At 39.6% G+C, this 24,401-nt stretch overlaps 1 protein-coding gene across 6 annotated transcripts in view; it reads right to left on the bottom strand.

Annotated features, from left to right (window-relative positions):
- Positions 1–8,332: 8,332 nt before the first annotated feature.
- The window catches only part of LOC121073432 (solute carrier organic anion transporter family member 1C1-like), a 31,399-nt gene continuing 15,330 nt past the window's right edge, over positions 8,333–24,401 (bottom strand). For 5 of the 6 annotated variants that reach the window (XM_040564326.1, XM_040564304.1, XM_040564310.1 and 2 more), the window contains 8 exons: positions 23,066–23,311; positions 22,076–22,240; positions 18,379–18,574; positions 17,203–17,368; positions 16,588–16,772; positions 12,377–12,441; positions 10,599–10,716; positions 8,333–9,426 (listed from right to left, as the gene is read on the bottom strand). In XM_040564326.1, coding sequence (XP_040420260.1) covers positions 9,204–9,426; positions 10,599–10,716; positions 12,377–12,441; positions 16,588–16,772; positions 17,203–17,368; positions 18,379–18,574; positions 22,076–22,240; positions 23,066–23,311 — 1,364 coding nt within the window. In that variant the 3' untranslated portion in view covers positions 8,333–9,203. Of the gene's footprint in view, positions 9,427–9,877; positions 9,974–10,598; positions 10,717–12,376; positions 12,442–16,587; positions 16,773–17,202; positions 17,369–18,378; positions 18,575–22,075; positions 22,241–23,065; positions 23,312–24,401 lie in introns of those variants that run through there. The other variant, XM_040564336.1, reaches the window with a different exon arrangement.

Raw genomic sequence — 24,401 nt, 5'->3', positions numbered from 1 at the left:
CAAAAGAAAAAACTAAGTATTCACTTTTTGCTGACATGGAGCCTAAATAGAGAACAAAGACAAAAATTTATATTATCTTCTCCAATGAAAAGCTGAAATAGTTGTTTTTCCATCTCAGCATTGCAGAGCTACTTGGAACATGCCCAGGAACTCAGTTGCATGTCTGTCAGGTCACCAGAGGATAACAAATTTATCAGCTTGAGTATTACATATGCTTCTTTCTTTCCTAAAATGAAGAAGCAGAAATTATGGTCGAAATAATTTTCCCCCCTTAAAATTCAGTGGTTCACTCTAATTTTCGTTGTAATGTAAGAAAAAAACAGCAGGTGGAGACCTACTATTGTACTATATTGTACTATATTTACATTACAAATAGTTTCTTCATGACCCTGTACTGGTCAAAGACATAACTGTACTTTGGTATTGTACTAACACAAAATGAAATAGTATTTTCTGCCACAAACAACTTGCACAGTGGAGTGACATTGACACAATTCCCTCAAGTGGAGAAGCACTCATACACAATAGCACGATTTATTGCGTATTTTTGACATTTTGCAATTGAATAAAGCCTGAATTTCAGCTTTCCGAAATTATCCAGAAAAGCCTCATCACATTCCCAAGGAAACTAAGAAATTGCCCAAAACACAGTTATATGTGGTATGTTTGACACAGTATGGCTGTTTGAATAATTGCAGATGCCAAGAATACTTGCGAAATTGTAATGTAGGAATAATTAGAAAAGCATCAAGGGAGTTTAAGATTAGAATTAAAGCATGATTTATCACATTTATTTTTATTCCATGCATTTTGGTTTTGGTAGTATATTGTAGATCAATTTCAAAGTTGGCAGACTCCCCATTTCTGAGGATTTTCTGGTTTTGCAAGGAGGAATAATTAAGTGAATTTCTTAAATGCAAAGGGTTTGAGTGTTGGTGATTGTAGATCATGCTTACAGGATAGGAGACATGGGAAACACAGACTCAGAAAAAGTTTTCAGAAGTCATGGTGAATATCAGCAGAACATAAGCTCCAGTGGTGATACTGTGGTGAAATAGCTAGTGTAATTCACAGAAATATAAACCAGGAAACACTACATAAAACCAAAGATATTCAAAATATTCACCCCGTATTTAAAACTCAGGCAATTACTTCTAGCAAGCAAGAACAGATTAGCTATTGGGTTTGAATTAAGAGCTAACACAAAGAAGTTCCTTGGCTTGTATTAAGAAAGAAGTCAAACTATCACGGTCATCTTTTCTGAACTCTACCCCACCACCACTCCCAAAAGCAGAACACAAGAAACACAAGAAAGCAAAAACAAGCAAAACACAAGAAAGAAAAACAAAACAATACAAACAAACAACAAACATCCCATGGTACTTAATTTTCTGGTACTCCACTGAAATCTATGAAAATATTCTTAAATAAAGGATGTCAGGACCTTGAAGGCTTGAGTAAACCTTTGTGGCAGGAAGAGGACACATCAAGGAGACTGACAGAGGATGAAAACACAAGAATATGGAAGTTCTACCTTCAAGAACCAAGCAGTGGGTCCTGGAGATTTTGTGGTTAAATGGGAAGTTCTCATTTGGAGCATCAGGGAGAGTTTCCAGCACCAATGGACAGGTATTTCCTTCCAGGATTGATTCCTCACCCAGCAGAAACTTTGGGACAACTAATCTATGTGTTTTCAGCATAATACAACAGATGCTAGAGTTAATCTGACACAAACATTCTGTAAATCAATAGCATTTAATTAGTTTAAGTAAGCATACAAGCTAATAAAAAGTTCTCCCCAAACAAATCTTGCCATTAAACTTTAATTTAGCAAAAATTTAGCAAGAGAGGTAACAACAGATAACTCTTGTGCTAATAGCTAACTGCACTCAAAAGCAGAGATTTATCAAAAGCATAGTAAGACATTTAAATGGCTTCAAATGTGTGAAAGAGTAACAATTTCAGATGAGGCCTTTTATAACCCACATGGGAAACAATTCAGTTTCATTGCAAAATGAGTCGAAACGACTGATTTGATATCCTTCAAAAGTGCCACCTCCTGGCCAATTTAGGAAACATCGTTTCAGTCTAATGAAAGGAGAATTATTGGAAATCAGGTTTTGGTGTAGCCGTCACGATGGCTTAGGAGACAAAGAATCACAGATGGGGTACATGATAATGCAGTCTTACAGCCACAGTCTGATTCAACAAAGCCCTGAAAAAAAAAATAAATAGTGGCATATCCCATCTTCGTTTGCACCCTCGTACTTGTGCATGTAACTTACTTGCAAAGATAATTATGTGACATGAGCCTATATGTATATAAAATGGCATTGTGCTGCTAGCATTAATCCAGCAAATGCATCTCCATTACATTACTGAAGTCCTAAGAAGGCCTCCTTCTCCACATTATGTTTCTCAAGTTTTGCTCATTCCTAGATAATCACTATATTCTGCCTGAACTGGGACTGAAATTCAGGTAAAAGAAGTGTTCCTGCACTAAACAGGTATTTAGGGACACTATATGAAGCTTATAGCTCATAGAATCATAATAAATGATATTTCTTTTATATTTTCCTTTCCATATGGCTGAGAAGAATTTTTCCATACTCAGACTGCTGTTGTCCAAGTCATCCGTGGAAGTACTCACATTCAAAGTTGACTTCCTGAACCTAGATTTGTGGATCGAAAGTATCTGAATTGGAAATGGTAAAGTACTGAATTTGGATCTAAGACTATGGCCTCACAGACCTGAAGAAAACACCCCATCATTTTTTTTTTTCTTTTTTTTTTTCTTCATCCAAGCCCTTCCATATGACTGTAACTTACACTTACAGGAAATAATTGGATTATGATAGTAAAATACTCTTAATAAGAACACCAAGGTATCAGTAATTGCTGATTACTCTTGAGAATAAAAACAATCAAAAAGCCACAGCAAACATCACCCTTACAGCAGGAGCTGGTTGCAGACTCCTGCAGGCAGAGGGGTGGCAGCAGACTCCCAGCAGAAATGGCTGCCAACCCATTTGCAAGGGGTGAGTGTGCAGTAGCAGGAAGCAGTCAGCCAGGCAGAGGCCAACTGCAGTGGTTAGCTTTGATTAGAGCCCTTTTTATTCTCGGGACACTAATCTCTAAATAAAGAAAATCATTGGATTTTATAATGTAACTCTTAGTTAACGAACTGCATGAAAGGGAAAATGTACAGCTCAGCAAATGTTAAGCTACAGCAGGAGTCCTGAGAATGTGAAAACCCTTACAATAAAGGAAAAGGTTTCTGGTGTTCCTGTTCCAGTTCATCTAGTTTCAGCTTGTTGCTGTAGAGCTACCAAGAAAGAAAAGCATGCTGCCAAGCTAATTTAGTGTTGCCAAAATCTGTCTCCCTTTTAGCTATTGTCCAGGCCTTGTCTCTTCTACTGCTCAGTGGAACTTCTTTCATAAGTAGTCATGGATAATTTTGTTGTTGATTTGTATCATATATCTATCTGAGGAAAAGTAGAACATGTTGTGCTGTTTTAATGATATTTATTATTTTCCTATTTAAAATACAATCGTCAGTCTATCATGTTGGTTGTACAGCTTCTCTTTATATTCAGTCTCAATTAGTAGCTATTATAAACACAGAACTGAAGCTGCGCAAGTCATTGGAGATAAAAGAACATAGACCTTTGTAGGAGATAGTCCATATGGGTGTTGCATCACAGCATAACAGCAATGAAAAATGTGCATTTGTAGGTGAAATCCCTGGGGCAAAACCCACGTCACTTTATAGTCTGGGATATTTCCTTTGAATTAAGAACTAAAAAAATTTTATAGCTCAAGAAATTGAATATCTGGCATAATATACAACACAAGTTCACTAAACTGTCCATCTAGCTTGTAGCTCTAGAGCAGATCTTTCACAAGAATGGTCAGTTATTGATTTAAAGACTACACATAACAGAACAATCCATAACATACCAAAGACAGGTGTTCTAGTGAAAAACAAACAAACACGACAAAAATATCTTATTTCTAATCGAGTTTTGTCCTGTTTAATTTCTACTCACTGGCACATAATATACCTTTGTCTGCAGAATTAAATAACCCTTTCTAGTCAGAAATCTTCACATATGTAAAAGTAATTTGGACATGAACTGTATTTTCTCAACAGGCTATTAGTCTCTTGTTCTGTGACAGATTTTTCCTAACTGCATACCAATTTCATGGTTTTGTTCTAAACCAGTCCCTATTTCTCAGCATCTTCTTTTCTGTGTTGCCACCTGTATACAACAACCTTTCATTCAAACTTACCTTGCTCAACAGCCATGAGGGGAAGTTTGCTGACCTGGTCACCATCACTCTGTGTGAATGTACTCCATTTATTCTTGTCTATTGGTTAACAAACCTCATGGTGATATGAGCCACATATTGCTTAAGAGGTCATTTTAATTAGCTATCTTAATCGCCATTAAAAAGATCCACCTTTAAATTACTTTTTTTTTTTTTAATGGCAGCTCTAAAGAAATGGTTTAGCACTGGATGAAGAATTTCTTGATGCAACACTTGGTTAGCAATGCTCCAGAGTACCAGCAGAGAAGATCAGCCTAAGTCAGACCTACATTTCCTCTAGCCCCAAGGCTCTTGTTGATTGGGGCTGCTGCATGAGCAGGGGGAAAGCTGGAAACTGAGAGTGACCCCAGCACAGGCTGTACCCCCAGCACCTGACCAGGGTGAGCAGAACTGTGGCAGCAACAGTCACTGGTCCGAGCCTCAGTCCAGTGACCATCAGCTAAAGGCAAGGTTAGTAGTCAGGCCCTAGGAAAACCCTGGAGGCCCAGACAATAACTGAGGAAGACCAAGGGAGAGTGTTGAGCACAGGCAAACCTCCAAAATGGCTCAAGTTAGGACCAGGCACCCAGATGTGAGATGAAATGGGGCTTTGGGGACCATGGGGTAAGGCAGAGGTGGGTCCTGGGGGAGGTGGGTCAGGGCTATCCTGCCATGACACGGGAAGATGCTTAGGGAAAGCGAGAGTCAGCAGTACTTATGACACTTCTACTACTCTCCCAACAACCAATTCATTTCAACATACAAGGCAACCCTTGAGCAGAACTGGGAGGGGAAGGCAGGTACTTAATGATTATCATTTTCTTTTCTATAACTACCCTGTTTACCTTTGAACCCATGTATACAACATTTCTTCGTTGTGATTTCTCACATCTTATACATACTGTATGAAAAGCCAACTCCTTTGTTTGCTTTGAACATCTTCTCTACTATCTTGGTTTGGTACTCCCTAGTACTTGTATTGGAAGGGATTGTGAGCTGCTGAACCCTAGCAATACTTTCCATGCCACTCCACGTTCTCCATTTTGTTACTTTTTTCCACACTAATCAGGCCTAATCTCTATTCTATTGGTCATCCTTGTATCCACATACATATTCATGCTTTGTGTGCTCTTTCACTGCCCAGGGATTTTATTTTTTTTACTTTTTGACCTGGGACTTCCTGAGGTGGCCTCTATACTTTAAAAAGTCTTCAATACATTTTTTTCTCTTCATCTAGACACTATTTAAACCTATGTAAACTTTTATCCCCATAATTCTACTATTTGTGAGGTGAATCAGTACCTCTGTTCATTTATTTTGCTTGTTTTTAATACCCTATTGTGCTCTTTTTGTATTAAACAACTGTGCTCACTTCCTTCTTATTGCTTATGATATTCAGTAATGTTTGTGTATTTGCACATACTTTTAAAATACCTCTGTGACTTAGCTACTATGTACTGTGTACTTCATAGCTTCTAGAAAGGAGTAACATGTTTAAAATTTTAATGTTATGCAGAATTAAGTTGTGTGCCTCAAACAGTTAAACTGCATTGTGCCATCAACAGTCAAGCAAACCGAAGTGATAACGTCAATGTTTTCTCTCAGATGGTAATAATCGTGTTGCCATTTAAAAATATTACAAAAGTTGTTTCATACATAAATCTTACTATTTTGAGCACATCAAGGAGGCAACCTCTCATTATTCAGCCTATTTAGTTTGATAATTTTCCAACATTTACTCCCTGTCTTCTGGAAATTCCCTCAAATTCCAAGATCATATATAGCAACATGATAGTGTCACAAGTATGGGGTAGCTGCTTTTCTTTCTGTGACCTGAAGGTACTTAATCTTATACTGATACTTCTTTCCTTTCAAATGCTGGGAGGGCATGAGCAATGGTTCAAATACATTATTTCCACAGTCTATTGAATCCATCTTTATTGCCACTTCATTGGTTAGAATTCTTTGATTTTTCCCTCCTGACATGACTAGAAATGATGAGCCTAAATATAGGATATTTTATATCATCTGAGATGCATAGAAGAGAAAATGTTCACTGACTCATATGCCCAAGGCCTGGTTGTACATCCCATCCGGTGACATGGGTTGGTAGCCTTGCGTGCCATTTAGGATCTTTGTTATGATGATGAAGATATATGACTACTGTTTTTACATGGCATACAGCTCGTGGGTGCTTCTGAACAACGTGGTGAGTCCCACTCTCGCCTCACAAGTTGACATCGGTGACTGGGAAATCTCCTCAGCAAATTCTTTTAGCAGTATTACCTTTGAAAATGAAAAGCATTTGCTTCTTTGCAGTCTCTCAGTTATGCTTTAATATTTCTAATACAAATAAATAATAATAACTGTAAATTTGGTGACCTTTGTGATACATTATCAGTTGTAGATTTAGTTTAAGATGAGGAATTCTGGCAGGAAGAACCCAAAAGATCCAAGTTCCTTGGTGCTAAGAGACCATGTGTTCATCTATTATAACCAATCCAGAACAAGTATCTCTGGTCAGACACCCATCCATGCATCAACTTTAATAACTGAAGTACTAAAATAAAGCAGCATATTTGGAAATATTTCAAAGTGAAAATGGAGTATATCTGCTTAGTAACTTACAGAATGATCTTTGCTGAAAGGTGAGAGGAAAAAAGGGCTACTATTTAAACCATGAGAAAGATAAGACTTGCTGAAGCAAATTCTTTTATCGTATTCCTCTTCTTCTTACATGTAAAGAAAATGAGTCATGGAAGTAAAACCCATGTTTTAGAAGAATCATCCGCTAAGTACAGGCTTACGTACATAAGCTTAGGTTATAACACAAAGTTTTCTTTTTTCCCTCTCCTCTCCTCTCCTCTCCTCTCCTCTCCTCTCCTCTCCTCTCCTCTCCTCTCCTCTCCCTTTTCTTCTTGTGAGTCCCTTCGAATAGGGACCCTTCTTTACATTTCTGGAAATTTACTCATTTCTATTTGGCATGAAATTATGTAAGTTTCTGATATCTGCTGAAGTTTGCACTGCCTGAGACTGGGAATAAACCAAGATTAAGTTTTATTTACCTTGAGACCTGCTGCTATCAAGCATCTCTCTTATTCCTGGATGCTGGTGCATTTTGGTATTTTTCACTGTTTTTATAACAATATGGTATGAATGAGACCTGAGACTAGGCTGCCAATCTTCGTGATTCACTGTAGCCAGAATGCTTCAGTTAATCCTATACTCAAAAATCTTCCTCATTATTTTTATTTTGTTTCTTTAGTTCAATATCCAGCTATACAAATCAGATGACCAGACACAGCTCTTCAGTGCCCCATTGCCTGCAGCTTCTAACACTCACCTGGCAGGACACCTGACAGCCCCTGTCCTGGCTCTCCTATATTCAAGACCACTATCTAAACAATCATGCATATGACAAACAGTGGGCAGCATCAGTTCTTCTTCTGTCAACAGTATTTTCTGAAGTGATGGGTCTAAATCCTTACCTTCTGCCAAGACAGGTACTTAAACAACACCCGTCTTCTTGGTATTCCTATTGAAAAGATTAGGTAGTTCCCTAATGGCACACTGTAAGTATTTATCATCAGTAAAGCTCAGTAAATTCTCTTCTTATCCATCTGCCCCTTGACATGCATCCCACAGAAGGTATTCAGCATCTGCCTGTGATGTGCAAGCTCAGCTAGGCAGCAGTGTACCTACAGTCACTGCTGAGATGCAAGTGATGCAATACAAGATTGTTTTGCCAATATTATTATGAAGGGTGAGGCCTACCTTTCATCACACACACTAAAATATTAATTGCTTTAACGGATGCAATCTCTAATGGTGCTGTCACTATCTTTTTCAGTGCAAGCATTCTTGAGATTTTGTTCCATGCTAAACAGTCCTCCATTGTACTCCCCATCTCAAATTTATTTAATACCAAATATTGTCAAACTGCAAAAATGATGTATAAAGGGATACTACGATACATATCTTAGTTTCAGATAACAAATATAATAAATTGAAAGGAAAAGCTCCAAATCACTTGGTCTTTGAATTCATTTTATTGTTCCCAAGCTGTCTTGTCATAACTTTTTTTAAAAAATAAATCATATGTAGCTCATAACAAGGTGTTATTACATTGCAGAAAATGCATGGAATTATTCAGTACACCAAGTACTAGAAAGTAGCAAGAAACTGCTGGAAACCTAAAAAAGCTCTGTTTTTTTCTTCCAGTCTCCTTTGGACAATATTCTGTATTCTGTAATGACAACTTTTATTGCTGTTATTGTTGTACTACAGCAGATTATACTTGAAAAAAGTCCCTAATGACAGCATTTGATGTCCTAAGTGTTACAGGCTGAATTTGCATGTTGCCCAGAACCTGCAGCTGAATTGTCCTTCCAGCAAACCACCTTCCTCCTGTCTCACGCTGCACTGCTTGCAAAGGTGAGCTACGTACAAGAATCGGTGCAGAATATCCCTGCACCTTCCAGGCTGCCAAGTCGGATTGGTAGCATGCTTGAAAGACTTTCACTGCAGCCTACCCACTACTCCTCACACACAGAAGGCAGACAAGGGGCAGCAGAGCTGTTGCAGCTTGGCAAGGAGGGATGGAGCTGAGGGGCAGCCACAAAACCTGCTTCTGCAGCAAGCTGCACCTCCCCAGCCATAACAAATCCCCTCACTTGAGTGCCACCGACTCCTCAAGACAAACGGTGAGCAGTGACATGTGCTAAATGGACATGTGCTAAAATGCCTGTATCCTTTGCTTTTTGGTATTTACAAAGAAAGTTACAGGACGGCAAACATTTTCAGGGTGGATACTACTAGTTGCTTCACTGATGATGAATTTTTGCCTTGAACACCACTCACTGGATAAAGTCATGGTGGAGATCTCAGTCCTCCTAAAGCCTAGTCTCCTTTTCTGGCCAGTAAGTTGTCTGAATTAAATGGTCACTGTTGAAGAAATTATCTTTCCTGCTGTTTGTCACACAGGTGCCTCTCTCCCCATTGGCTGAGAGGGTTTCATCTTGCGGAGCAGACCTCTTCTGGAGAACCCAAAGGACAGCAATGCTGAAGAAAATGGACATGGTGCCCAACACCAAAGTCAGCCCCAGGTACATGTATCTGAGAGAGAAATGATCAGTCAGAGCCTATCTCAAAGGCACTGTACAAGTCGAAAGCAGCAAGGGCACAATTATAGTTCCACGCAGTAAGTCTGAGTGAAGAACATGTTCAAGAAAGGTAGTAAGGTGATGACCCTGGAGATGAAAATATGACAGCTCACCCAGGTCAGCTACTGTCTGGACTGTGGACAAAAAAGACTGTCAGGCACTGACTAAGTTCCTTCTTCCCAATGTGCTTCAGTGAGAATAATGCTAATAATTCCAGGGCAATTAATTTTTTTGGTTTTCTCATAAACAGTATCAGAGATACCAAAAAACATTTGGTTGTATTTTTTGTTTTCAGGAATTAATGACACTTGCAATATCAACAATAATAGTATTATTATGCTTTATTAGTAATGAGTCACGAATGAGTTTTTGTTCTTTTCTTCAAGTTTTCAAAACAAGATGTTCTCTCCCCTCATATTCCCCCCACCTCAGAGTGGGGAACTCAGCTGCAACCCTGTCCTCTCTGTCCTCTCTTTGTCCTTTTATCACTGCAGCAATGCCTTTCAGGATTGCAGTTCAGTCAATTACTCTCCTCTAGCAATAAATCAATAAAGACAGAAGTGCTTTATAAGCCTTTTGATAAGCCAGGCATGGTCTGAAGCACCCTTCTCTTCCTTTTTGTGGTCCAGCTCCAGTGTGGACCAGTGATGAGGTTTAACAGCCCCCCCACACACACACTTAGCAGAGTTGCTAAGAAAATTGGGGTGGGGTAGGGTGTTGGGGTAGTAGAAACTTAAGGCTTTAACTGAACTTATTTTGGCTAAAAATTAAGTGACTTCCAGCTAGTATTGAAATAGCATGGACCAAAAAAAGAGAGTGCTAAAAACTGAGCATTATTAATTTTGCTGGTCAGTCTCTTTCATTCAAGATCAAATTTTAACCCAAATTTTCTGACAGAAATTATCCTACCAGTGCTCACTATAGAAGTAGTATAAGTAGTATATAGAAATGTAGTATATGAATGTATAATATAGTAGAATAATATAATATAGAATAATAATAAAATAATATAGTATTATTTTAGTAGAATAATATAAAATAATATAGTATAGAATGTAGTATATAGAAGTAGTATATGTAGTATATAGAAAGCAAGTTAAAGAATGAATGGAGAAGAGTTGTTACCTGAGCGTGCTGGAGTGATAGAGTCTACATGCTCCTCTTCCCCCACATTGTTTGCTTCCCCATTTCAGGCAGGTGGTATCTATTGCCACTCCAAAATACACTGGGGCTGGAATTCCAGCTGTGTGTATTTAATGAAAGAACAGAGGCAAGAAGATTACTTTCTAGAGTGACTAGTTCTGATCTAGATGCATGTTAACGTAGAATACTAAATTATACATTCAAATAGCAATGATCCTTTGACAGTCTTTTCTAATTTAAGAAGTCATGCCTTGCTTTGCCCAGATAAGCATACTCCTTTACTCCCTGTGAGAAATCAGGATGGGGCCTAAAATGCAGCTGATCATCAAAAAGCCAGTTGAAGTCAACAGGAGAGTGAATGCCATGGCTTGTTTGCCTTATCCTCTAGAACCCCTCTATAACGAGATATTTCTCCTTTCTTTAGAGCAATGGAGCCTGTTCAGTCTGGGGGTCATCCTGTGTCTCAGCAGGGGTGGGTGAAGAAGGGAGAAAGACAGTGGGGCTGGGAGCCTACAACAGGGCTACAGGTATTTTGCAAGTATCTTGAAATTCTACTGAGGCAAACCTATTGCCTACAGGAGCAAACCTATAGCCATGCTTGTGGGTGATGAAATGGAAAATCCTTTCTTTGGTAGCTGAAGGAGACAACCTGGGGATCCAATGATGGCTGCTGGAGAAGAAAATAAGCCTAGAGGGAAGAAACTGGTCTGCAAAGATGTTGTGAAAAAGGAACCAATAGCTTGTTTTGATTTCACTTCATCTGACTCAACCAGCGTATCTAAGTCCGCTCCATTTACATAAGCAACTTGCTTCTTGCTAGTTATTATCTTTTCTAATAAGACCTAGAAGATTTTCAAGTTTCCAGTTTATTGGCATCTCACTGTACCCTTGACGTTAGAGAAAATCTGTAGACAGCTTTACCACAAGGCTGCAGTGAACTGCAATCTCAGGTACACTTGTACTTAGATTAATTCCCTCAGAAACTAATGAAAATATGCCTGAAAAATGATCACAGATTCTAAGCCATATTTGTTCTGTTGTGCTTAATGTTGAATAAGGAGAGACAAGAAGTAATTTTCCTCTTATCTTCTTGGTACAAAGGATCACTTGCTACTTCTATGGGTGTAGCAGGGTTTATTTTTACTATTACTAAGACAGTTATAGAAATTACAAAATCACAGAGTCACAGAATGGTTAAGGTTGGAAGAGGCCTGTGGAGGCCATCTGGCCCAACCCGTGTTCAAGCAGGGCCACCCAGAGCAGGCTGCCCAGGACCATGTCCAGGTGGCTTTTGAAGATCTCCTACAAGAGAGACCCCACAGCCTCTGTGGGCAGCCTGTGCTTGTGCTCCGGCACCCACATAGCATAGAAGGGTTGCCTGGTGTTTAGAGGGAACCTCCTGAGTTCCAATTTGTGCCCATTGCCTGTTGTCCTGGCACTGGCCACCAGCAAAAATAGTCTTCCTCCATCTTGTTTGCACCCTTCTTTCAGGTATTTATATACATTGATAAGATCCCCCGAGCATCCTCTTCTCCAGGCTGAACAGTCCCAGCTCTGTCAGCCTCTCCTCATAGAAGTCTTGCAGTTGTACAAATGCAAAGTTGCCTCCTCCCACCCCCCTTCCAATCCTTTTTCCTATTATTTTTTTAAATGATATAATGTTAACTTGTCAGTTAGAAGCTGTTCTTTCCAACAATCAGTTTAATTCTAAGATAAGTGACTAGTGACATTAAAACACATGTAAGTATGACTGGACTTACCAAGTACTCTTACTGCCAGGGTATAGATACCAAGTGCAAATGATTTCAAGTGTGGTTTAATGCATCTAAAAAAAAAGAAAAAAAAGTGTTAAATAAAGAATCAATCATGGATAATTTGAACAGAAATAGAAAGCATGAGGGGGAAAGACATGTAAGTTTTCCCTCCTTGATGGCACCAACTTCAGCAGAATCACAAAAATATATAAATAATGTGATATATATATACATAAAAATAATGTGATTAAAATCGTAACAGCAACAAGGAATTCTAAATATCTATAGTCAATATCACATTTTAAGCTTTCAAACAAGACCAGCACTTTGGAGTTACTAACACAGGACAAGATTACTGGTTGTGAAATCATTTGTGATTAGATAGTCCCTTTCAATTAAACATTCTCTGAAATTATGGCTAATGATCCAGACAAGTAAAAGGTATTTAGGCCCAATACTTTCCCTGCCATATGTCTAGGAGCAGGATCACACTATTTACCACATCAAGACCATTTGCATCTGGACATTTCTGGGCTTGCAGTGGTGGCCACCACAGACATCAGTCCTTATGACTCAAGATCAGCCCTACTCCAGCCTTGGGTAGGTGGCTCATCTAGAAGGGTGAGCATGGTGGGCAGTAGAACAGTTGCTCTTCATGTCCATGCTAGCAATCGAGTGCATATGGAACCACTCCAAGCATGCTGTTTCACTCAGACTACCCAGTGCAAGACCTAATCCAGCAAGAGCCTGAATACCTGCTTAACTTTTAGCACATGAATAGTCCCAGTCACCTGGCTGAACTGGGACATGCTTGATATGTGTGGTGACTAACACATGTGAATCATTACGGTAACTGATGAAACGCCCGGTTGTCTCAGCCATCCTGTTGAGTATAAAAAACAGGTTGAAATTCTGTTGTCACTTTGGATTTAAACATAGCACTTTGGGGGTATGGTCTATGTGCTCTGAAACAGGATAGACTCAGAAATTCATGTAATTGGGAACACCCCGTAATGTTAATAAAGTCATTGCAGAACTTGCTCTTTTGTTCCCCAACAGTAATGTTTTGTTATTTCTCAATGTATCTGCCCAGACAGCAGTAAGAACCGATACTGTAAATGATATTCAGGTCATCCTCCATTAATTTAGTAAAAACGCAAAAGGACAAGAACATGCATGGAAAACAACACCAAAGTACTGACAGTCAAAAAATAATTGTGTGCCTCTCATTTTGTAACCCAAGTGCTTTGTTCTCCAATATCCTGTTATGGGTTATCATCATGCAGTCTGCTACATCGTGGTTTATACAGGCATCACCATCTATGCAGAAATGAATGTAGTACGATACTGATCTGGAAGAACAATGTTTCGCCCTCTTACCTGATCATAGAGTAATAGTGGCACAGAATGGTTTGGGTTGGAAGGAACCTTAAAGACCATCTAATTCCAACCCCTCTGCCATGGGCAGAGACACCTTCCACTAGGCCATGCTACACAAGCAAGCCTCAGTCTAGAAGCCCTTTTAACCAAGTGTGAGAGCATAGAAAGGAAAAACTGGAAAATAAAACCAAAACATGGATATTTGTTATGTGTTTTGTAGATTTTATATTCGTCTTTTTTTTTTTTTTTTCAGATGGAAAAAAATGTTCAAGCATTTGTAATACATTTCCACAGAAACTGTAATTCTTCGAGACCCTAAGTGAGAGCCAAACCTTTCAGGGAGATCTGAGACTCCATTTTCAATGCCTAATCACCTTCTATATTAATAGAAGCTTGTTTAGCAAGCTGTAATAGCTTGTGCTTAAACAATAGCTATCTGAATTGCATTTTTTTTCCCTCCAAAACTTAAGGTCTTTCCCAAGCTCCCTGGCAATTATAATTAGCTTAATGCCACTAAAAAGACAATTCAGAAAATGACTGTCACTCACTGCAAGTGTATTTCATTGATTCCGGTCATGTGAACCCTTGAAGTATATGTCACTAAATCTTACAGAGTTTGAGGGATTTAGCTGTATTTTGCTCCATGGCAGGTGCAACAATATCTGCTCATCTAAAATTAGCAAATTGCTCAAGTTATGGAATTTTATCAGATCTGACAATATGGAATAATTTTACAAACAGATAACTGGCAAAAATTAACTTAAATGAAGTCTGCAACTTGACCTTGGGACTATTTGTTTTCAGAGTGTTTATTTTCTTTCAGGGAACAGAAGCACACTTTCACACAGTTCAGACAGATTTTCAGGGAAAGCCAGTCAGTGATGGACTTCAGGAAAGCAAGGGTGATCTTAAAATGGATTTGTGCCCACAGGTCATTTGCAGAGAACAATAACAAAAAAAAGTGGATTGAACTTACTGAAACATATTTTATTTAGCTGCTCATCAGATTCTGATGCCTTTGATCCAGCAGAAAAACACACAACTTCTCAGTTTCAATTAAGTGGCTCTCAAAGTAAAATGAATTTCAACAGAAATAAAGGCTACTGGAGCAGAACCAATAAAGCTGGTTTGCACCTTTCATATAACAAAATGTTTTGGATTGCTATTGAAAAACCTCTCTAAGCTTTTGTAAATACATCCATTAGGCAGTCAGTCCCCTGGGAGCAAGTAGTTAGGGCTGCAAAGTGCAGGCAACTCCGTGTGATTTAAGCTCACACGTGTTCAGCTACGAGCATCTCCTCCCATACATTTCTGCAGTGGAGACAAGACGGAGAGCTGGAGGTTGATCATGACAACAATAGTGCCAAGGCCCTTTGTGGTACCACAGCTGTATATTCCCAGCAACGTGTTTTATGCATAGAAGGTAAACATCATGTGGGGAGAAATGGGAAAGAAACTGCATCCCTGACCATTTTTATACAACAAAAAATCCTGCTGTGCTAGGAGCAACCACAAGCTCTCAACTTGCTAATCATCCTCTTCTTGGTGCGTAGTTTTCAATAGTGAATAAGCTTCAGTAAAAAAAAGTCAACTGGATTTTAATATGATTATTCTTCCTGCTGTTACTCCTTGGAGAGACACCATGTGTTTTTGCAGTACTCCATGCAACATGTTACATGGTGGGTGGGGAAAGCTGTGCAGTGTATATGGTTTAAAGCATAGACCTCACTGGTGGTGTTTGTGGAGGGCAGTGGAAAAACATCCTCACTTCAACCATTTCTGTAAGTCTCTGTGTGAATATTGCTTCTGGCTCAAGGGTTGTGCTGGAACCACAGCTGAAGTTACATTTCTTTATTTAGTTCTTTCCATATAGTCTATATTCCGCCAGTTTTAACACTATCTTTTACCATGCAGGCATAAAGACACTGGCACTGAGACAGTTCCAGAAAATTTAATTCAAAAGCAAAGAAAATTTTGGGGTAAGAAAGCACAATGATAATAAAGCTTATGTAGAGAGTATTTACTGTTGTTTTGTTTGAGAAGTAGAACATGCCCATCTGGAAATAATTTGGAGAAAGGAACTGAGAAAGAAAGCCTTCTAAGACATAGCAGGGCAGCCCTTAGAATCCAAAATTTGCAAGAAGCTGACAAAAATCCAGATTAATCACTGGAAGTATTATATTCCTTTTGCACTTTCTAAAATTAGTTTAAAAGTTCATACTTGGTGACGGGCAAATAGTTCCAGCAGTTAAATACGTAGTGGAACAATCCCTTGGGAATAACTTTTAATAAAGCTGTGAATGTTACAGCAGAAACAGATTTATTTATTTATTTATTTATTTTTAAGATACAAATCTGGGACATAATTATATGGAATAATACAACAGACTTGAGAGGGATAGATGAGTGTATATAGAAGGTTTGGGTTAGGTCATCTCTTTCTACCTTGTATGTTGAAATCCATAGCAAATGAGGAAAACCAGCTACCTATAAGCATACTAGAGAGTTACTTTCCATTCATGCAGCAGCCATTTAACACTGTTCTGGTAATGTAAAAGGCATTAAGGGAAGTGGAACTTGATATAAATGAAATGACAGCTAGGCCTCCTATATCACGTTTAAAACCAGAAATGTATAGCAGGTAGAGATAATCGTAGTCACGTTGTATCAATGGTAGAAAACTCATTGTCAAATTATGAGGATGCCTGTTGATAAGTGAAAAAATAATTTAAAAGCCACTTCACAAAGCTGAAAACATTTCACTCTATTAGGGAATGGAAGGAGGTACAGTATCAAAACACCTTGAAAACATGCTAGCAGAAATAATGATTGCTTACCTTAGAAGAAGTATGTATCCGGGTGTGCCACCTACTGACAAAGTATATGAAGTAATAACTGATGTTACCAGAAAATACAGAAACATTTTTGGACACTCATTTCCTTTTTGACATGGTCCCATCACAGCTGAGGAGCTTCTTGAAGGAGATTCTAAAATTCCCACGCAGCTGCAGTTAAAAAATACCTGGAAGACAGCAGGTGAAACTGTATGATAGCCAGAGCAGCAGGGAAGTGAATGCCTGGGAACTGCACATCATGCTTTTCCAGTTAGCCAAAAATTTAAATCCAAACTGGAAAAGATTTTTCAACAGGAAGGAGAATTTTATATATATAAAAAAAAAAATCTATTTTTGATGAATGTATTTAGATTTTAAATTTTTTTTTTTAATGTTTTTGGTAGCCAACAGCTAAAAAACCTCCTTCATTCTCTGCTTGGGATTTCTACAGGAAACAGTAGTTGAGAGAGTTTTGAACATGGATGGTAAATTGCTAAAAACCTCAGGAGTTTATGTCTGGATGGGATGTGCCTTACTCAATTTTAGTTTGCTCACTCTGACAGAATGAGTTATAGTAGGAAAGTTACCACATCACATGTAGAAATGAAAGACTCTCACAGTGTTTTTCCCACTTCCATTGGATGCCTGACAGCCAGCGAGACAAGCAGAAACATAGGTAATGCCATTTTCCCCACAGATGGGATCCCAGTCATTTTGGGAGCACATGCAGTCTGAGTTGCAGTTTGAGAACAGGCCTTGCTCGTATCCAGACGTCTGCTTGGTTCTGTGGAAAAAGGAATCATGATGATGTTTTCTGGCAGATGTGGAAGAAATCATTATCAACTCATGAGTTTTGCTTTCTGCCAGGTGCACCTGGCCAGGCCTTGTGTCTTTAGCCCATTACAGTGTTGTCTCTTCCTATCCACACCAGAGGGTAAATTCTTATTTCTCAGTGATCAAAAGGATTTCTTCATATGACTATTTCAATATCACATGCCTACTGTGAGATGGTAATTACTTTATTAAGAGCAGACAGCTAACAATTTCTACTCATGCATTTTCTCATATTTTATAAGATTGCAGTTTTCTGAGGCTTGATGCATTTATAACAAAACTGGGAAAAAAAAAAAAAAGCTTGATTATTCCAGAGCCAAAGAGGGGAGTGAGTTACTCTTACATCACTGCAAAAGTTGATGGGGAAACAATCAGAACGGTATTTATCCAAACCAAGGAGCTGTTATGTTGCATGACAGTTTTATCTGCACCTTTAGCCAGCTGCTGCTGAGCTCAGCAGCCAAGCAGCTCCTGGGGCTGTAATAGAAGGGCTAGCCTCAGGTATACCTCATAGATAATGTCACAGTTAATTCATGGTTAATCCACGAATACTTAAATTTGGAGTCTGGAGGCTATTAAACACCATGGGTTGTTCAGCAGCATGCAGAAGCAAGGAACAATTAATTGAATCTCACTCCCCTACTGAGCTCCTCACGTTTCCAGGAATCTCTATCTTGAAAGGGTGGGTCCCATGGCAATAATAATTAAAAAGTAATCAGAAAAATAATCTGCACTTGTGGCATAAAACCCTCTGAGTTGAAGGCAGCAATCACAAATGAATTCTGACACAGTGCCCAGTGGAATAGATGGAATGGTTTCCACCGTTTTGAATCACAGTTCTGGGAAGCATATTTAGGTCAGTCATTCTTTTTTCAACAATATATACTTTGTGGAATACAACGACCAAGGAGTTTGCTTCTCAGTAGCACTTTATGCTGAAGTTTGCTCTTCCCAGCATACCCATGGTAGGACACAGTCAGTCCGGCCACATCTGAGTTCTCACAGCCCATCGCAAATAAAGAGAGGAGCAGCAGGTAACCAAAGAAAGATGATCCCAGAGAGAGTTTTGCAGCCCCTAAAACACTGATTCTGAATTTCTTCATGATCAGTCCCCCAGAGAATATGCCAAACGCCACAGCAGGAATGTTGATAAGACCTGAAATCAAACAGAAATAATCTGTATTACTGAATATCCCATCTCAATGGATTATCTTCCTCAGCCACAAAAACAGCAGCAGTGATAACATGAAGAAGCAAAATATTACACATCTTCAAGCTGGACAATTTATTTATTTATTTATTTTGTGTGTATCCAGATTTGGATTGTTCCTGCGAACATGCTGGGACTGCTTTTAACTTGTTCCTAGGGAAATGCTGCTTTTTCAGTTCTCTGAGAGACAGATTATTATTGGTCCTATCTTATATAAGGTCTAGGCAATGATCTTCTACTTTCTTAAGCTAGGTGATTTTTTGCATTGCTAGTTTGTCAGTGGAGGTATCATGTAGTGTTAATTCAAATATTCTTAGTGTCATTTCTCATGAGAGGTGCTCTGGGCTCAGAGGTGTTGTCTGGGGGCATCGTGCTGCTGAGGGCAGCCAAGACAGCCACAGTTCCTTGAGGCATAGATCCTCCCTGGGGCCCCATTCGAGTCCTTCACCATGGAGCAATAACAGGAGCTGCAAGGGCCATGCTCTGGGGCTGTCCCGCTCTGAGAAGGTCAGCTTCTCTTCCCTTATCCACTGGCAGGAGGAGCCCAAACTGCTCATTCCTAGTGGAAATTCAGTTCTACCTAGTGTTAGAAAGTCTGGAGAAAGACCTACTTTTTCTGTTTTTACTGAGCCATGAAACGAATGATCTCCTAGGGAGATCTCCCAAGAGGGAGAGAGTCAGCAATATGCCATCTTCTCCATACACAGGACATTTAGGGTATTTCTCCAGTTTTGTATGTTGAAATGTTCCCTTGGGTGAGTGTTGCCACAGCAAAAATATATATACACACTCTGGGCAGTCTTCTTGTAACAGGCTTCAAGGAAATAAGCGAAAAGGCAGTGAACACATAAAATAGGGTGACCATTAATCCTTACTGGAACAGTTCTGCTGAAAGCAGTGTCCATATTGATAGACATGGACAAGACCAAAAAAAAAATAAAAATCTGTTCAAGTACATGCAAAAAAGATGTAAATAGAGACCACTGTAAAAGATAACGCACAGTCAAGTAAGGTGACCTTTCCTGGATTTCATAGTTACTGAAACTGGTTTTCTCACCTTTACCAGCCAGATCTAGCACATTAAATTCCACTTGCACAGGGCTATGTACGCCTTTTGCAGCTTTTAATTCATGCTGACACTTAGTGGTGCTGAGTTGAGTAAGCATACAAAACAAAAGCAAGTACAAAAGCATACATGCATTCAAATAGCAAATGAAGTTTATGATTTTTTTTTTATTATTATTATTTTCCCCAGGGGGCTGGAGGTTTCGAAACATGATTTAAAATGACTTGATGTAATATATAAGATCCTGACATAGGAGTCTAATCTCCCTGCTAGGAAGTGCACAGGGATCCCCTGAATTTCTGTTTCAAGCCACTGTTTGATCCATCTGCACGCATGGAAAAAAACAGCGCTTAGAAGAAATGATGGATACTTGATGTTAGGAAAAGCCTTTTTCCATCTAGCAAAACTATAAGTCAGTACCTTGGCAAGCATGAGAGCCTTGTTCTGTTACTGTTAAGTTTCAAGACACCAGCATTTTTCTATGAGCAAGATTTCAAGAGCACCATTTTTCATCTGCACACACGTGGAAATTGTACTTCAGGGGATTTCAGAAGCAGCATTTAAAGTGCAGCATATGTAAATGAAGAATCACTAGATAACTGCATGTGGGTGCCCCATCCAAACACTTTGATGCTGCAGCTTTTTCTGTCCTCTTTTGCTTGTAAGAGGAGACTGTGACTGAATGTGGGAGCTGTGTACACCAGAGAGTACACACACCCTGCTTGCCCATTCATATGCACCCCTTTTATCCATACATATGTTTCATAGCCTTACAGATCACCCTACTGCTTGTCACTGGCATCATGGAAAGCAACATTGTGTATATATTTAAAGAAAGCCATACAAACACAGCAGGTATCCTTCTACTTTTTGGTACGTTCCTTCATTTGTGACTATCAAAAAATGCCCTCTTCGAGCCTCCAGCAGGTTTTTGTTTTTGTTACAGTGCTTCAAATTGCTCTGACAATTCCGATATTCATCAAATAGGTGGTGATAAAAATTGCAAAAACAAAAAGAAAAGAAAAGACGGGGAGGGGAAATAGGCACTGATAGTGCTAGCAAGCTCTCAGCTTTCTTAGCAAGAGCAGATTGAAAAAGAAAGGAAAGGGAGGAAGGGAAAAACCCTTGTTGCAGGGATGGCCACTCAGCCAGGACCCTTCCCTAGCCAAGCCATCACACATTCCCTGTTGGATATAGTCCCTATGCTTGTGAAATCAGATGGATCTTAATCCTCACTCAGTTTGCACATACCTGAAAGCTTAGCTCCAGAAAATCTGTAAATACAATGAGAAGTACTGTACTGAATGTAGGGATTGTTTTCAGGACTTTTTCTGGCCATTGCCTATGCTTGAAGATTTCTCCTTGCTTTTAGGGGTGCTGTGCCAGGGAATTCCAGCCTCTATCTTTAAAGAATTAACATAGCACAATGGATCACTACAGCTTTTCTGCACATATATACCTCCGTTGCCTCGCAACTAATGCTGCTCTGAAACACAGCAGTTCCCTCTGTTTTGGATAGATGTAAACCTCTTTGCTGTCTAATGCTATTGAATCACTGGACCTCAGAAACTGAATCCAAGCCTGTAGGTTCAACAACTGGGTTGTGAAGTTCACCATCCTGAAGGCATCCTCAACAAATAGCCACCTCGATGCCCAAAGCTGATTCTGCAATTAACTGAGAGAGGTACCTTCCTCTTATGGGTCTGGCAGAGCAGAAGCTCAGTAATGCTAGCAGAAGCAGCATCTCTCACTCTTGTGCCATGTGGGGGTTTTGGGAGACCAGCTTACAATAGAAAAAAGCTCTTAGATAAAGTTAACACAGAAATACCTGTTTTTCTTTTACCAGCATTGCACTGAGATAATGTTAATCTTTTAACACATGTATTATGTGATCACTAATATGACTTTAACTTCATTTTATTTAACACCAACCTCTTCAGAAAGTAAGAAATCACTGTCAATATCACAGCTACCTTATGGTCAGTCCTTTAGCACGCACTGAGTTGATCTTCATTTCGTTGAAATAAATGGGGAGCCAGCAAGGGAACAGATCTGTCTGATGACAAATTTATGTCAAGTATTTTAAAATTAATTTTCAATTATTCTCTTGTGATGTACAGACATTTCAAATTTCCAGTAGAATGGAAAATAAAGTATCAAATTGTGCAATCTTTTACAGTAACACTTGCATAGATAAACTCAGAGCTAACTAGTGCTAAAGCAGAAATAAAATAACTTACCTTCTATGTGCTACTACTTAAAAGCCAGATAAAGAAGGAGAAGAATAAACATAGCCTCAAAAGCACTTTTCCCTGTGTGTATGTATACAACACTCCTAAAACGTCCATTTTTAGGGTATCAAGAAGCAGATATAGCATTACCTATAACAAAATTAGTTTTTGAAGATGTTTGCCCATACTGTTGCTCAATATATTTGGGCTTATATGTCACCATGCCAATTAAAGAATTGAAGTGAAGGATACTTGCACACAAATACAGAACGTAAACTGGATTCCCAAAGAGGTTCTTCAGTGATGGCAAGAAGTCTGCAAGACAAAACAGCAGAAATGACAACCAGGCCAGAGAGAGAATAACTGCTGTGAATAATATTTTGTAACCTTCCAGAAGCGGACAGCAGGATATTTCAGGGGGAATAAATGAAGTCCTGTGATGCTTATAAGAGATGCATTTCTATATGAGGGGAATGGTGGAGCAAAATACTAAGAATCAATTTTCTAGAACATCCATCTTGTTATAGGTACTTTCTTTTGCTCAGAAAACAGGCAGAGTTGTTTCATTGTCCCCTCAACAGCCACAGCATCCTTTAGCTTAATTTGGGAGTAGAGGGTACTATGCACAGCTGACTGTAAGCACAGATATATTGAGTTGTGAATTCAAGTATTGAGGAAAATACTTTTGGCAAAGTTGGGCCAAGGAAATTCAGTTGTGTAAAAAAGCTTTTGTAAAAATAACAATATTATCCTAAAACAGTATCTGGTTTGTGCCCATCCTTATTCTGATCCGCTATTGTATGTATTCCATAAATGGATAACCATAAAGAAAAAGGAGGTTTAGCAGAAACTGAGATTGTTACTTTATGATGCCCCACATCTGCAACAGCTAAGATCCATGAATATTTTTTGCTGAGTTTCATGAGATTTGATGCATTAATGGCATAATTTAAAAACTTCCAGGTGAAGAAATTTGTTGTGCAAGAGCAGGTCTAGAGAACAATTAAGAGACCCTTTTTGTGCATACTAAGTAGGTGGAGAATGACACCCAAGGGAAAAAATAATCTTGAGGCCACTAAACAGTATAAAAATTAGTGAGAGAAAGACCCAACAGTGAGGACAGAAGCTCTAGTGACTTGCCTTTTGCCATCTCACCAATCTTCACTTGTTGCTGGTAAGATTTGTGTTGCTCCTTGTTATCCTCAGTGATGAACTTTGACTGCTCAGAAGAGGTACTGGAGTCCTTTCTGCCCTCTGTTTTTGGGAGGTGTTTGGGCAGGAACCAGAAAGGGATGCCAGCCACAACACTGATCGCACCTGCTATTAAGTAACCCAGCCACCAGGCTCCCACCCACTGCACATCCTTGTGAGTTATTGTTACACTGTCTGGAGAAAAGTCAAAAAAAAAAAAAAAAAGGAGAAAAATAAATGCTTTTAGGGAATTTTTGCTGATAACTAGGAAGGTGATTTTGCAGGGAGATTCTCCAGAGGAGTCTGTTCACCTGCCTCTAGATTTAGCTGTGCGATGTGTCTATGGGTGTTACAAGAATCACAGAATCGTCTAGGTTGGAAGAGACCTCCAAGATCATCTAGTCCAACCTCTGTCCTAACACTAACAAGACCTCCACTAAACCATATCACTAAGGACTACATCTAAACGTCTTTTAAAGACCTCCAGGGATGGTGACTCAACCACTTCCCTGGGCAGTCCATTCCAATGCCTAACAACCCTTTCAGTAAAGAAGTTCTTCCTAATATCCAACCTAAATCTCCCCTGGTGCAACTTTAGCCCATTCCCCCTCGTCCTGTCACCAGGCACGTGGGAGAATAGACCAACCCCCACCTCTCTACAGCCTCCTTTAAGGTACCTATAGAGAGCAATGAGGTCTCCCCTGAGCCTCCTCTTCTCCAGGCTGGACACCACCAGCTTCCTCAGCCGCTCCTCTTAAGACTTGTTCTCCAGACCCCTCACCAGCTTCTCTGGACTCGCTCAAGCACCTCCATGTCCTTCTTGTAGCGAGGGGCCCAAAACTGAACACAGTACTCGAGGTGCAGCCTCACCAGAGCCGAGTACAGGGGGACAATCATCTCCCTAGACCTGCTGGCCACACTGCTTCTTATACAAGCCAGGATGCTGTTGGCCTTCTCGGCCACCTGAGCACACTGCTGGCTCATATTCAGCTGCCTATCAACCGGTACTCCCAGGTCCTTCTCGGCCAGGCAGCTTTCCAACCACTCATCTCCCAGCCTGTAGCGCTGCTCGGGGTTGTTGCGCCCCAGGTGCAGGACCCGGCACTTGGCCTTGTTGAACTTCGTACAGTTGACCTCAGCCTATTGGTTCATCCTATCCAGATCCTCCTGCAGAACCTTCCTTCCCTCAAGCAGATCGACACACGCACCTAACTTGGTGTCATCTGCAAACTTACTGAGGGTGCACTCGATCCCCTCGTCCAGGTCATCGATAAAGATATTAAAG

Source organism: Cygnus olor, chromosome 1, assembly GCF_009769625.2.
Source record: "Cygnus olor isolate bCygOlo1 chromosome 1, bCygOlo1.pri.v2, whole genome shotgun sequence".
Taxonomy (NCBI): Eukaryota; Metazoa; Chordata; class Aves; order Anseriformes; family Anatidae; genus Cygnus; species Cygnus olor.
The sequence above is the reverse complement of the archived record's forward strand: the minus strand, read 5'-3'. Positions and strand labels throughout refer to the sequence as shown.